Below are 15,274 nucleotides of genomic sequence, written 5' to 3' on the forward strand. Positions count from 1 at the left end.
ACGCAAGGCCGCTACCTAGTTTTCTGACTACATCTTCAAGTGAATCCACTCTGGATGCAGTCCTAGTTTCGCTTTGCTTAATCTGCTCCTGCGTCCTTTTAATCTCCGCCCTTATGTCAAGTAAGACATCGCGAATTTCTTCGCCCACCGCCTGATTGGAGGATGCTTCAACGATTGGAAGTTGGTTTCCTTTCTGTGAAACATCCTTTCCCGCGGCAATTTGAGTCAACAAATCCTCCACATCATCTTCTATGTCTTCCTCGGTTGGCGTGAGGAGAGGCACCAAACTACTCGCGAAGTGGTAGTTATGGAGGGCTACCACATCGCTCAACAAATCTGCAAAGGTCTTATTGGCCTCCCCCACGACATAGTTTTTGACGATTTGGAGCCGAGCACCCAGATGGAGCAGTCTGCTCCGGTAAACCTCCTTATTCGGACACCTGTACCCCAAATCCTCCTTCATGGACTCAAATTTGCCACGACTAAGCTCCAATTCAGCGTCAATATCCCCTTCAAAGGAGCGGACAGTGGTCTCGGAGCATTTCTGCTCACTGACCAATAACTCTTGCAGTTGACGACGCTTTTTGGAACTGGATTGACCCGATCCAGGAGGGACAACAACACCGCGGGAGTTCAATTCAAAGTCAATTTCGTCCGGTTCTAAGTGATCGGCACGCAAATGGAAGTAGGCGACGTTGAACTCCCCCAACGTCAACATGTCGATCGGCATTTTGACGAATGAGATCACAAATCTTCAAAATGTGGACGAAATTGAAACTTACCAACTGTTTCGTAAGTATAAATACGGTGAGGAACCAGTTTTCGGATTACTGACGGTTCCAAAATGGTTCTCGGTCACCAGGTTGCCTCAAATGCTACCCCAAATCGGCCCAGAAGAATCAAAAATCCCGCCCTGAGAACAAAGAGACCCAAAATGCACCAATTCGTTCTGCAGACGAGACGAATAACCGATTTAGGACAACACACAACAATGTAAAATAAATTAAACGACCACGCGACTGTGAAAAATATCCCCACCACTGTGTTTATTCCACCCAAAATCCAAATTTTGGTGGAAGTACCCCTCGCTCAGTGAGAAAAATCGAAGATTTTTCGTCAAATTTACGTTGGGCGCCAATTGTAAGGAGAAGGCTTTCAGCCCTTACCTGCTGTTACCCGGCAGGGCGGCCTAAAGCAGGGTACCTCCACTTCAAATTCAGATTTCGGATGAAATTAAATAATAAAATATAAATAATTCAATTTGGTAATAATGGTTTTAATTAACTATCTGACCTGCGTTTTGCACCACTATCCCCTATGTGGCACTTCTCGATGATCGACTCGTTGGGGCCCTTCGCTGGTGGTGGTTCACGGTGGTGGTCGTTTCTTTCGCTCCCGCACGGACTATGCGGAGCTTCTTCCTTCTTCTTCTTCTTTCTTCTTCTCTTCACTTTCTTGTTTGGGCAATTTCGGACTGCAGAGCAGTCGTCCTTGGCGATTAGCTAGGGGGAAGAGCGGGCTCCTTTGTCGGATCCCCCCTAGCGACGGTGGTGTATAAACACCGAACTGTCTACTCGCCGTAGACAGTTCCGGCAGAAACCGCAGTTTCAAACCCAAGAATAGCACGCCCCTTTGTGCTTTCTTGCTTCGTCTTCCTTGGCAATTAGCTACACGGGCGAGACAAAGCTCTATTGGCTGAGCCCGTGTAGCGAAGACGGTGGGATATTGGACACTTTGCGAACCGCAATGGCGGTGGTCCTCACCCTAGAAAAGCACTTTCACTGCACTTCACTGTGCCCGAACCACGGGCCGGCACAAATGTTCGGGGGAATTACTGTTCACTTTCCACTCCCGACGAGGCTAGGAACAACCATCTAGCCTACGGACAACGCGAAAACGGCACTCAATTAATGACTTTGGCACGTATTCCGCGGAGTTAAAAATGTTGCGTCCGTCGCGATTCGTGGTTCGACACTTTTCTTCGTTCAATCCAAAACAAAACAGCCACACACCGCAAACGATTGTTCTGCTGCTTGTTGCTGCTCGATGTGTGCCATGTGGTGGGGAGATTGGGGGTCAAATGCCTCACCGATACAATATAATACGATTTTATTTTCCCTATACTAATTTCACAAATTAAATAAAAATGACAAAATAACAAATTAAAATGTTCCAAAACACAGTGGTGTTCACAAATTTAGTGGAAAATTGTAACCACAGGTTACATTATAGCTAATGGAATTGAACTTAACTATAGGACTGTATACACATTACTCAACTGAGGCACACATTGGACTCGGAACAGTGCCGATAGATTATATGTATATCGTAAGTAATCGAGTATGTAGATCATTACCAGCTAACCCTAATTACTCGCGTTCATGCATACAGTAATCCCCATATCTAAGACCCATCTAGGCGTGATAGGATCCTGGATGTCGAAGGTCACCAAAATTGTGAGTAGCCAAAGTGTATCAAAGTTAAGATGGGAAAATAATTGAAATATATTTACAGCTAAAAGCTTACCATCACTAAATCCAAGGTTTGCTGTTTAGACTTGACAGACCCCCACAACATTCTTTTAGAATTTTGTACGTGGGTAATCGATATGACGGGACATCACGACCAATCGATGTACCAGTGCAAGACATGCCACGGAGCGGACCCGGTAAGTGCTCATATGTTCACCTGCGACCGGTGCCGTGAATGGGAGCACTTTCGGTGCGCCGGGATCAGCGAAGCCGCCCAAAGCCGTCCCTTCATCTGTAAGCTCTGCAGGAAAGGTGAAACGAGCACACAACGAGTGCTTAGGTCACAGACGAAAGGTAACCCACTTACTAACCCATCGGTAGCAGGTGCCCCCTCAAATAAGGGCAGCAAGATGTCGTCTGTCCGCAGTTTCAGCTCCCAGTCGTCAGTTGTAAAGGCGCAACTGGAACTGGCAGAAGAGGAAACCAGGATGAAGCAGAAGGAGCTTGAAGAGGAAGAAGAACTCAAGACGCTTGAGCTGGAAGAAGAAAGGAAGCAGTTAGAGGCGAAGAAGAAGTTAGTTGAAGAAGAAGCCCGCTTGCGGCAGCGGACGCTGGAAGCGAATCGGGAGCGTCTGGCGAAGCAACAATCGATCCGCCGAGAATCGTTGGAGAAGAGGAACGAGATTCTGTTGCAGATATCCGAACGCGGGAGTGTGTTGGAGTCTACGACCAGTTCCGTCGAAAAGGTTTCAAAATGGTTGAACACCCACCCTCCTGGAGGGATGACCGAAGGAAACATCGGAGGGGCACAAATTGACCCCCTTTCTTCGGCCCCAAATGGACTACAGGGAGGTATTTCGTGCACCGTTCCAAAGCCTTCGCGAACCGGATCTACCTCAGCCCTACCACCCAATTTCCCACGACAGGTAACGGAGAATGGTCAGCCTTTGGACACGCTACGATCCGGGCTGCACGCCTCCAGGGTCTCCATAATTAACCCGAGCCACACCCTTCCGAGGACCGTCTTTCCACGAGAAGTGCACTCGGTTACCGTTAGGGAACCATTCCAACAGTACGTTGCATCTTCCCGGCCGTTTCGTGACCCCCGCTTAGTTCCAACTGCTAGTCCGTTAAATTCCCCAGCGGTGTATTCATGTCCGCCGATGATCCAACACGCAGCAAGGCCGATTATCGACGAAGGAAATCAAGCTGTGCACATTAACCAACGCTCGGCGCCTTCCATGGATACGCCTCTCCATCATAGTTCGATGCGGAATCCCAGATCAGTCGTCCTCCACTCTAATACACCCGTTGCGGATCAGCGTTTCCAGGATCGGGATTCTTTTCCCGAACATGGCTTATCGGGTGATAGGTTTAGCCGAAGAACGATGCCCAAAGCTCAAGAAATGCGTCTGGAGGCCGGTGTCCTTAGCACCCAACAGATAGCTGCACGGCAGGTCGTCGGTAAAGATTTGCCGTCGTTCAACGGAAACCCTACGGACTGGCCGATGTTCATAACCTCCTTCGAACAATCTACCGTTGCATGTGGGTATTCAAACGCCGAAAATCTGGTGCGCCTCCAACGATGCCTCACGGGACATGCTCGAGAAGCTGTACGAAGCCGGCTTCTACTCCCAGCTAACGTACCACACGTCGTTGATACCCTACGAACGCTCTACGGTCGGCCAGAGTTGTTAATTCGTTCGCTCCACGAGAAGATAAAGGGTACTCCTGGTCCTAGGCACGATCGACCGGAAACGATACTCGAGTTCGGCTTGGTGGTTCAAAACTTTGTTGACCACCTGCAAGCCGCGCAACAGGAAGAGCATCTGTCAAACCCGATGCTCCTGCAGGAACTGGTAGAGAAACTGCCAGGTTCAATGCGGATGGACTGGGCGGCCTTCAAAAGCCAACACTTTCGAGCAACCGTGACAACATTTGGCGAGTTTATGACCAAACTGGTAAAAGCGGCCAGCGAGGTCAGCTTCGAGATTCCGGGGCTATGGAAGGGCCTGAACGACGGAAAGCAACAGCGAACGAAGGAAAGAGCCAGGATTCAGACACACTCCGCCGAAGAAACCTCTTCCTCGAGACCTGCCGACACCAGTACGCGCAAAACTCCTAAACCGTGTGCTATTTGCGATCGTGAAGGGCATAGAGTGGCAGAGTGCTCAAAATTCAAGCAGTTGAGTATTGACGATCGTTGGAAGTCGGTGCAAAACAAAAACTTGTGCAGGACGTGCCTGAACAACCACGGCAAGTGGCCTTGCAAGTCATGGCAGGGATGCGGAAGTACAGGATGTAAGTTGAAGCATCACACCCTTCTTCATTCGCCATCTACTCCACCGACTTCTTCGCATTCCGTGAACGTATCATCCAGCCAGCTTTCTGCTGGCGAACACCGAACTCTTTTTCGGGTTTTACCAGTCATCCTTTGCGGAAGAGAGAAAACCGTTACCATCTTCGCATTCATCGATGAAGGATCTCAAATTACCATGTTGGAGGAGAAAGTCGCTAAAGAGCTCGGCGTAACTGGACCGAAGAAGCCGCTCACTCTCCAGTGGACGGGCAATGTAAAACGCAGTGAACCAGGATCGCAAGAAGTTAGCCTGAAAATTGCTGGGAAAAATAGCGGGATATGCTATGATCTACGACAGGCGCGCACGGTAAGCTGTTTACTGTTGCCCACTCAGAGCATGAATTACCGCGAACTGTGTGCTCAATTTCCGCACCTCAGAGGCCTCCCCATAGAAGATCAAGATCTCGTTCAACCAAAATTGTTGATTGGGCTAGACAATCTTCGGCTTGTAGTACCGCAGAAGCTGCACGAAGGTGGAGCACATGATCCCATTGCTGCAAAATGCCGCTTGGGTTGGAGTATCTACGGCAGTACATCTACAAATTCCGTGGCCAGAGTTAGAGTCAATTTTCACACCGCTGCTGAGCAGAGTCCAGACGACCTCCTCAATGCGCAGTTGCGAGACTACTTCGCGCTTGAGAACTGCGGCGTTGCTGCTCCAGCCGAGAAACTCGAGTCGGAAGAGGACAAGAGAGCGAGACGACTGCTCGAGGAAACCACACGGCGAACGGCGACCGGGTTCGAAACAGGTCTTTTGTGGAGGTCCGATACCCAAGAGTTTCCAGACACATACCCAATGGCTCTTCGGCGGCTGAAATGTTTGGAGAAAAAACTGCAGGGCAATTCTTCAATGATGGAACGCGTGCGAGAACAAATCATCGATTTCGAAACGAAGGGCTATATTCGCAAGGTCAGCGAAGCGGAGCAGTCCAAACTGGATTACCGGAAAACCTGGTTTCTCCCCTTAGGAATTGTCCTGAACCCAAAAAAGCCCGGAAAGTTGCGACTCATTTGGGACGCGGCAGCAAAGGTCGGTGGAGTGTCGTTCAACACACATTTGCTAAAGGGGCCAGATTTGCTCACGCCTCTACCACGCGTCCTCAGTGGCTTCCGATTGTTTCCTGTGGCAATTTCAGGAGATATAAGGGAGATGTTTCTGCAAATAAGGCTGCAACCCGGGGACCGCAACGCTCAAATGTTCCTGTTCCGCAACCATCCTCAAGATCCAGTGCAAACCTACGCAATTGACGTCACCATGTTCGGATCGACCTGCTCTCCGTCGTCGGCACAATATGTCAAAAACGTGAATGCTGAACAACATGCTGAACACTATCCACGGGCAGCGGCCGCCATCATAGAACACCATTACGTGGACGATTACTTGGACAGCTTCCGGACAGTGGAAGAGGCCGTCCAAGTCGTAAATGATGTCAAGCTCGTTCACTCCAGAGGCGGATTCGAAATTCGCAATTTCCTCTGCAATAAGGGCGAAGTCCTGCGGCGAACTGGGGAGATCGAACCAGATTCGTCCAAGGAATTCGCCCTCGTACGAGCAGAAACAACCGAATCAGTGTTAGGAATGAAATGGCTCCCAGAAGATGATGTTTTCACTTACACATTTGCTATGCGTGACGATTTGAAACCGATTCTCGCTGATAAGCACATCCCAACGAAGCGGGAGGTTCTCAAGGTGATCATGAGCCTGTTCGACCCTCTGGGCTTCATAGCGTATTTTCTTGTGCACGGCAAGGTGTTGATGCAAGATATTTGGGCGTCGGGCATCGACTGGGACGACGAAATTGGCGAGGAGCTTCTTCTCCGTTGGCAGCAGTGGACGAGTTACTTTCCGCAGTTGGATAGCTTACGCATTCCGCGATGCTACTTCCAATCCCCGTTTCCTACAAACTTTGATCGGCTAGAACTCCACGTATTAGTGGACGCCAGCGATTCTGCCTACGCGTGTGTCGCGTATTATCGATTGGAGACAGAAAGTGGCGTGCAAGTGGCGCTGATCGGTGCCAAAACCAAAGTGGCCCCGTTAAAAGTATTGTCGATCCCCCGTCTGGAATTAAAGGCCGCCATTCTAGGAGTTCGCATGCTGGAAACTGTCCAAGGCTATCACACCTACCCTGTTAGCCGAAGGATTCTCTGGAGTGATTCCAGTACCGTACTTGCCTGGATACGATCTGAGCATCGACGGTACAACAAATTCGTCGCTGTGCGAATCGGCGAAATCCTCACGGCGACCAACGCTCAGGAGTGGAGATGGGTCCCTTCCGGGATGAACACCGCTGACATTGCCACTAAGTGGAAAGGTGGTCCAGATTTTTCCCATAATAGCCCGTGGTTCCAGGGTCCTGCATTCCTAAGTCGGTCAGATGAGCACTGGCCACAGCAAACAACGATCCATACGACACATGAAGAGCTTCGAGTCAACCACGTCCATTCTTCAACATCCCCGTTAATCGATGCAACACGGTTCAGTCAATGGACCAAGATTCACCGCACTACTGCGTACGTCATCCAATTTGTTCAAAATCTACGGCGAAAATGTGAAAGTTCAACATTGCAGTTAGGAGTTCTGCAGCAAGAGGAGCTGAAGTGTGCAGAGGAGGTGCTGTGGAAGGTAGCACAAGCGGATGCCTTTCCGGAAGAAATTGCTGCCCTCTCAAACGCTCAAGAATATCCAAATGCGCGTCATAGATGCGTTCCGAAATCCAGTCCTATATATAAGAACTGGCCCTTTCTAGACGAGCGAGGAGTGCTCCGGATGCGCGGAAGAATCGGGGCCGCAGCCTTCATCCCAACCGAAACTAAGTTTCCAGCGATCCTTCCTAGGCAACACATAATCACGTTTCTTCTTACAGACTGGTACCACCGCCGATTCCGCCACGCCAACCGGGAAACAGTCGCCAATGAAATACGCCAACGTTTCGAAATCGCCAAACTTCGAGCACTCATTCAAAAGGTCATGAAGGCCTGCATGATGTGTAAAGTGGCGAGAGCCACACCCAATCCTCCAGCGATGGCACCGCTTCCTGCCGCGCGGCTGCAACCATTCGTTCGTCCATTCACGTTCGTCGGGCTGGACTATTTCGGTCCAGTATTGGTCAAGGTCGGCCGAAGCCAGGTAAAAATATGGGTTGCTCTTTTCACCTGCCTCACAATCCGTGCTGTGCACTTGGAGGTAGTGCATAGCCTGTCCACCGAGTCGTGTGTCATGGCAGTCCGCCGCTTCATCGCGAGACGTGGTACCCCGGCGGAATTCTACACAGACAATGGTACATGCTTCCAAGGGGCCAACAAAGAACTGGAAAAGGAGAAGTTGGACGCTCGAAACAATGCTCTAGCTGCTACATTCACCACCACAACCACGAAATGGCGCTTCATTCCGCCGGCCGCTCCTCATATGGGGGGTGCTTGGGAGCGTCTTGTAAGGTCGGTCAAGGTAGCACTAGGAACGGTTGCGACGGCACCACGCACACCTGACGATGAGGTTCTAGAAACTGCTCTGCTCGAAGCAGAAGCGTTAATCAATGCTAGACCCCTAACCTACATTCCTCTTGAATCGGCGGATAAGGAAGCTCTCACCCCGAATCATTTCCTGTTGGGAACCTCCAACGGTGATAAAGTGGCGCCCTTTGGACCAGTGGACAACCCAGCGGTACTGCGTAGTGGCTGGCGGCTATCCCAATCAATTACCCAAGAGTTTTGGGCAAGGTGGTTGAAGGAGTATCTCCCTGTGATTACGCGCCAAGGAAAGTGGTTCGATGATAAACCAGATATAGCGGTAGATGACCTAGTGTTGGTCGTGAGTGGATCGGCAAGGGACCAGTGGGTGAGAGGACGTGTAGAAGCGGTGGTTCCCGGACGGGACGGAAGAGTTCGTCAAGCCTTCGTTCGGACTGCAACAGGAGTTTTGCGGCGACCAGCAGTAAAGCTTGCGGTGCTCGACGTGCGAGAAAGCAGTGAACCAATTGCAGGAGTTCCTGGGAACCGGAAGTCGGACCAAGGTTCACGGGAGGGGGGATGTCGCGACGAGACCCCTCGTTACCGATCAACTGTGGCCGGTCAATGCGATGGTCACAACTGTGTCTGTCCGAACGGTCATCAGCGTAAAGGGAGAGATAACAAAAACAAATCCGGGGATAACGTAGAAAGATAGGAAAACAGTGACCAAGCAACTTTCAGTATCAGTTAGAAGCAAGCGCAAATTTATTTCGTTAGTTTCTTAAATATTATAGTGTAAATTGAATTATATTTCACATGGAATTCTAAATACGCTAAATCCGATTCAATTAGTTAAAATTATCGTTGAGTTAGTACATGCAGATATCCTTTTTCTTAATCTAATAGTACGGTGAGTGAAAACGATACATGCAACAGAATTTATACCTAAAAACTACTTATAGCTAATGGAATTGAACTTAACTATAGGACTGTATACACATTACTCAACTGAGGCACACATTGGACTCGGAACAGTGCCGATAGATTATATGTATATCGTAAGTAATCGAGTATGTAGATCATTACCAGCTAACCCTAATTACTCGCGTTCATGCATACAGTAATCCCCATATCTAAGACCCATCTAGGCGTGATAGGATCCTGGATGTCGAAGGTCACCAAAATTGTGAGTAGCCAAAGTGTATCAAAGTTAAGATGGGAAAATAATTGAAATATATTTACAGCTAAAAGCTTACCATCACTAAATCCAAGGTTTGCTGTTTAGACTTGACAGACCCCCACAACACTGACTTTACCCTGGACTTAATCTCAATATTTTTTTTCTTTAGTGCCTTTGCAGATTTACGTACTAGATATTTCTGTTTTTTAGAGACTTTACCGCTATGCGGCATTTGTCTCTACGCTGATGTTTCTCATGAAGTTTTCCCGTGACTTCTTTCGGAGCTTTTTCCAGAATTTTTCTCGTAGTTATTTAGCCGACTTTTTGTAGTGATGTACGTAAGATTAGTACTACAGATTTCACGCGATTATTTCCAGAGATTTTTCACAATCCCATCAGAAATTATTTCGAGATTCTGGATGCTCTTTAAGGTTTCTTTAATAGTTGCTCCCAAAGTTCTTGCAAGGATTGTTCAAAAAGGTTTTCTCAAAATGTGGCATAGAACCAGGGTTGCAAAAAAAATGAAAGCATGCAACGAATGTGAGTTTATGTTTTTGTCTTTTCACCACACCGCTTTTGACGTTGAAGCCTCTTTCCTTCACGGAGGCGGGTGGGAAGAGAATAAAAATTCTCTCCTCGCTCACATCGTGGTGACGGCGAGATTCAATAACAACATTTTCCCTGTCATTAGCACTCAAAAGAGAAAATTCACCACGCTTGCTTATGGGCCAGTCGCATTCATGCGACCGTTGTTGACATGAAGCATCCATCAGCGCAGAGCGTGTGTTGATGATGGTGGAGTCATTACGTCCACAAAGTAGTTGAGTTTTGCTGTGTTCACTTTCAAGTATCTCACAGCGGAGCTGAAAATGAATGACTGATGCATTCAGTTCAGCACAATTTCATTCAATTGAATGTGACTTTTTCAACCCTGCATAGAACTTCAAAAAAAATTATAAATATTTTTTTACATTCGAATGAGTTTTGCGTCATCAAATTGGTAGGATTTCTTGGAAGCTATATCTTTAATTTTCGAAAATCTTATGTACAGATTTTGAAAAGTATTCAAGTTTTGTTCATTTTGTACGTGGCTAGATACATATCTCAGGGGATTCCAAAAATGGTGCCAAATGTTTCAAAATTGGTGCCAAATTGTTTCAAAGTTTCCTATAAACCTTTAAAAATAGATTCCACCAGAACCAAACGCCACCAAAGTTGTCAAATAGGTTAAGTGCATTTGGTTGATGGGTCGTTGAAATCAATATTTCGCCAGTAAGTGGTGCTAATGAGTATGCAAATTTTTTATCTTACTAGCTGTACCCGGCAAACTTTGTCTTGCCTACTGCGTTTTTTGACGTTTCAAGTTTCTATCCAAGACCAAATCCCCGGTCACAAAGTGTATGGAAGATCAGTTTTCGAAAACTCTCCATTTTTTCATGTTTTTTGCCTCTTAAACCTTCCTTGGGTGAAAACTAACAGAACAAAACAAAGACGACCAAAATCGGACCTTCCGTTCGCAAGTTATGCGCGGTCCCACGTATGCCACTGCATTTTTATATATATCATATATATCTCCGAGTCTGATTACCTGGAAAGTTGATATCTTTGGCAAGGTTGGTTGGTAGATCAAGGGCTTTCAGTTGATTGACCATTTGGTTCGTGCTTCTGCCACCAGAAGACGCTAGTTGTAAATTTGCAAAAGCATGAACGTGTTATTATTCATCTAGAAAAAAAATCAACGAGCTGTAAATTTTTATACTTCCGAAAGTTTTCAATATTTGAAAATTACACAACGAGTTGATTATAATTTGTTTAAATTTGCACTTGATTGATTAATTTTACATGAAGTTAAAGCGCTTAGTAAAATATTCAATATCTGACCGTCGTATTTCAATATACTCTATCTTAAAGTTGTCAATGTCACGGGAGAAGTACATCCATCCTTTATCCATCAAACAACAATATCGAAGACATCATCTTTCTAAGTAATCAGGATCTTGAGATATATGAGGTATAAAATGGGAATGCTCACTAGTTCCACCTGGATGTGAAATCGCACGTCATCTTTGTCTTCATCAGTTGGTGTTTGATCTACTAAACAACTTTGCCGAAGACACCATCTTTCTAAGTACAGTGATTTCGGGTGAAATTGATTACTAATCACAGTTTTTTTCTTCTAATTTTTGAATAGTTATCGATATGGTCAAACTCAATGCTTTAAAACAAGAACTACCACGGGTTTCATCCAGTGGTGTCATCGTGGTTACTCCAAGTTACTCACTGAGTAACCAGCTCTTCAGTTCAAAAAAAAAATTTTTTTTTCAGGAAGCGAAATATTATAAAATGCCAATTTTGGTTATTTTGGGTGCACACTGTTAACGCCCTGACCACATCAGTTTTAGTGAATATGGATTTTTAAACAATTCGACATTCTGGACTGCCCCCTCAGGAAGCGAAATATTATAAAATGCCAATTTTGGTTATTTTGGGTGCACACTGTTAACGCCCTGACCACATCAGTTTTAGTGAATATGGATTTTTAAACAATTCGACATTCTGGACCGCCCCCTTAGGAAGCGAAATATAATAAAATACCAATTTTGGTTATTTTGGGTGCACACTGTTAACGCCCTGACCACATCAGTTTTAGTGAATATGGATTTTTAAACAATTCGACATTCTGGACCGCCCCCTCAGGAAGCGAAATATAATAAAATGCCAATTTTGGTTATTTTGGGTGCACACTGTTAACGCCCTGACCACATCAGTTTTAGTGAATATGGATTTTTAAACAATTCGACATTCTGGACCGCCCCCTTAGGAAGCGAAATATAATAAAATACCAATTTTGGTTATTTTGGGTGCACACTGTTAACGCCCTGACCACATCAGTTTTAGTGAATATGGATTTTTAAACAATTCGACATTCTGGACCGCCCCCTTAGGAAGCGAAATATAATAAAATACCAATTTTGGTTATTTTGGGTGCACACTGTTAACGCCCTGACCACATCAGTTTTAGTGAATATGGATTTTTAAACAATTCGACATTCTGGACCGCCCCCTCAGGAAGCGAAATATAATAAAATACCAATTTTGGTTATTTTGGGTGCACACTGTTAACGCCCTGACCACATCAGTTTTAGTGAATATGGATTTTTAAACAATTCGACATTCTGGACTGCCCCCTCAGGAAGCGAAATATTATAAAATGCCAATTTTGGTTATTTTGGGTGCACACTGTTAACGCCCTGACCACATCAGTTTTAGTGAATATGGATTTTTAAACAATTCGACATTCTGGACTGCCCCCTCAGGAAGCGAAATATTATAAAATGCCAATTTTGGTTATTTTGGGTGCACACTGTTAACGCCCTGACCACATCAGTTTTAGTGAATATGGATTTTTAAACAATTCGACATTCTGGACCGCCCCCTTAGGAAGCGAAATATAATAAAATACCAATTTTGGTTATTTTGGGTGCACACTGTTAACGCCCTGACCACATCAGTTTTAGTGAATATGGATTTTTAAACAATTCGACATTCTGGACCGCCCCCTTAGGAAGCGAAATATAATAAAATACCAATTTTGGTTATTTTGGGTGCACACTGTTAACGCCCTGACCACATCAGTTTTAGTGAATATGGATTTTTAAACAATTCGACATTCTGGACCGCCCCCTCAGGAAGCGAAATATAATAAAATACCAATTTTGGTTATTTTGGGTGCACACTGTTAACGCCCTGACCACATCAGTTTTAGTGAATATGGATTTTTAAACAATTCGACATTCTGGACTGCCCCCTCAGGAAGCGAAATATTATAAAATGCCTATTTTGGGTGCACACTGTTAACGCCCTGACCACATCAGTTTTAGTGAATATGGATTTTTAAACAATTTGACATTCTGGACCGCCCCCTCGGGCAGTGGTGTCATCGTGGTTACTCCAAGTTACTCACTGAGTAACCAGCTCTTCAGTTCAAAAAAAACATTTTTTTTTCAGGAAGCGAAATATTATAAAATGCCAATTTTGGTTATTTTGGGTGCACACTGTGAACGCCCTGACCACATCAGTTTTAGTGAAAATGGATTTTTAAACAATTTGACATTCTGGACCGCCCCCTCCATTAAACGAGGTTGAAACTTTTACTGCAAATCATTTTATTGCAATAAATATCATTTAAAATAAAAAATCTGAAATTTTAGTTTCGGGGTGAAATTGATCAGTCAGTGAAATGTCTTTGTAAGTGCTGAAAATGAATTTTCTATCTGAATTAACCATCCCAGAATGCGAAATGCTTTGTAAAACTTATACAAGTTTATTAAATTCTTAATTATTTAAGTTCCAAGTTTAATAAATCTTAAAAAAAACGCCTAAAAGTATGCAATTATCATACTAAACGAGACCATTACTTTAGCAAAAGTACAATTTTATGCATAAATATCAATATTTATAGAACTTTTGATGACGAAATCGGATTTAGCGAACTCTTGGCAGCTACAAACATTCATTCGAATATTTATTCCATGTGCGCTACAGGTACGGTAACAAAAGTTTGAAAGTGTCTTTGAAATTCGCCAAACACACAATTTCGGAAAATATTCAATTTAATACAGAAATATGTGACTAATTAGCTGTAAAACATGTAAACTCATCATTCAATAACCATGGAGCCAGATGATGGTCATTTTCTACAAATTGTTTTAAGTTCAAAGCTTTATTTTTGACAAATAAAAATTGCCCTCACGTCGATCAATTTCACCCGAAATCACGGTACTCAGGATCCTGAGTTATATGGGATATAAAAATTACATGCTCACTAGCGCCGCCTATCAGTTGAAATCTGAATTTCTCAGATCACCTCGTGAAGGCCCTTGATATCCCAAGTAACTTTGCCGAAGAAACCATATTTCTAGATCATTTAGATTTTGAAATACACTATTTCACATTCAACTGTCTATCTTATCTTAAATATAGTACCTTCTTCATATTGCGATTTTCAATTTTCCGCATTATAAGGAGTTATACTGTTTTCAAAAAAGGTCTTATAATATTCCAAATAAGATTCCTGTAGAATACATTTGCGGTTGACATCGATAGAAAAGGTGGTTTCAAAGTAATAGTCGATAATTCTCATGTGCTGTACAAAGTACAACAGCGCGATTAACGGAAGGTTAAAGTTACCTTGTGTTTGTTCTCAACTAGTTCTCAGTATATTTCCATAGGCTCGCGCCGAGCCCGCTTATATTCTAGTACCGCAAAATGGACTAGATAACTGTAGTAGTGCTACACGCAACCTGAGATTGGCAGATTCTAATACAATTGGGTATGAAACATATAAATACAAATATTGTATTAGGGCCTTGCAAATACAAAAATTGGTAGGTGGCAGTATACCAAAAATTGTATTGGCTTCCTAGAATCTGGAAAAGGAAAATTTCGCATGTGTGCGTGTGCTCTGTCGCACTGGTTTCTCATTATTTGTTCTATTTTTAGACTGATCATGGCAGCAGCGGCGGCATCAAATACCAATACATATTTAAAAAGAAATACGGGCGGCGGCGGGAATCGAACCGAAACACAATCATGGCGATTCACAGTATCCTGCGCTCTAACCAGCACGGCTATAACTGCACGTGAATAGACAAGAGGCTGAAAGCCATCATCATCAACACAAACGTGGCTTGGTGATGGAAGTGATACAGCCGCCACACTGCACAATGGGTCCAGAGCCGTTTATGCTTCAGCCTTAAGTTTTTAGACACATATTGTGTTTTAGAAAGTTTATTTTCAATTGTTGACCCTATT

General features: G+C 44.8%; 1 protein-coding gene across 1 annotated transcript; it reads left to right on the plus strand.

The window, feature by feature from the left end:
• The first annotated feature begins 2,608 nt into the window (after nt 1-2,608).
• LOC134286777 (uncharacterized) lies at nt 2,609-8,995 on the plus strand. Its single transcript, XM_062848449.1, has one exon. It carries the CDS (start codon nt 2,609-2,611, stop codon nt 8,993-8,995), a length of 6,387 nt encoding a protein of 2,128 aa, XP_062704433.1.
• Nucleotides 8,996-15,274: the final 6,279 nt, after the last annotated feature.

This window comes from Aedes albopictus, chromosome 2, assembly GCF_035046485.1.
Source record: "Aedes albopictus strain Foshan chromosome 2, AalbF5, whole genome shotgun sequence".
Classification (NCBI taxonomy): Eukaryota; Metazoa; Arthropoda; class Insecta; order Diptera; family Culicidae; genus Aedes; species Aedes albopictus.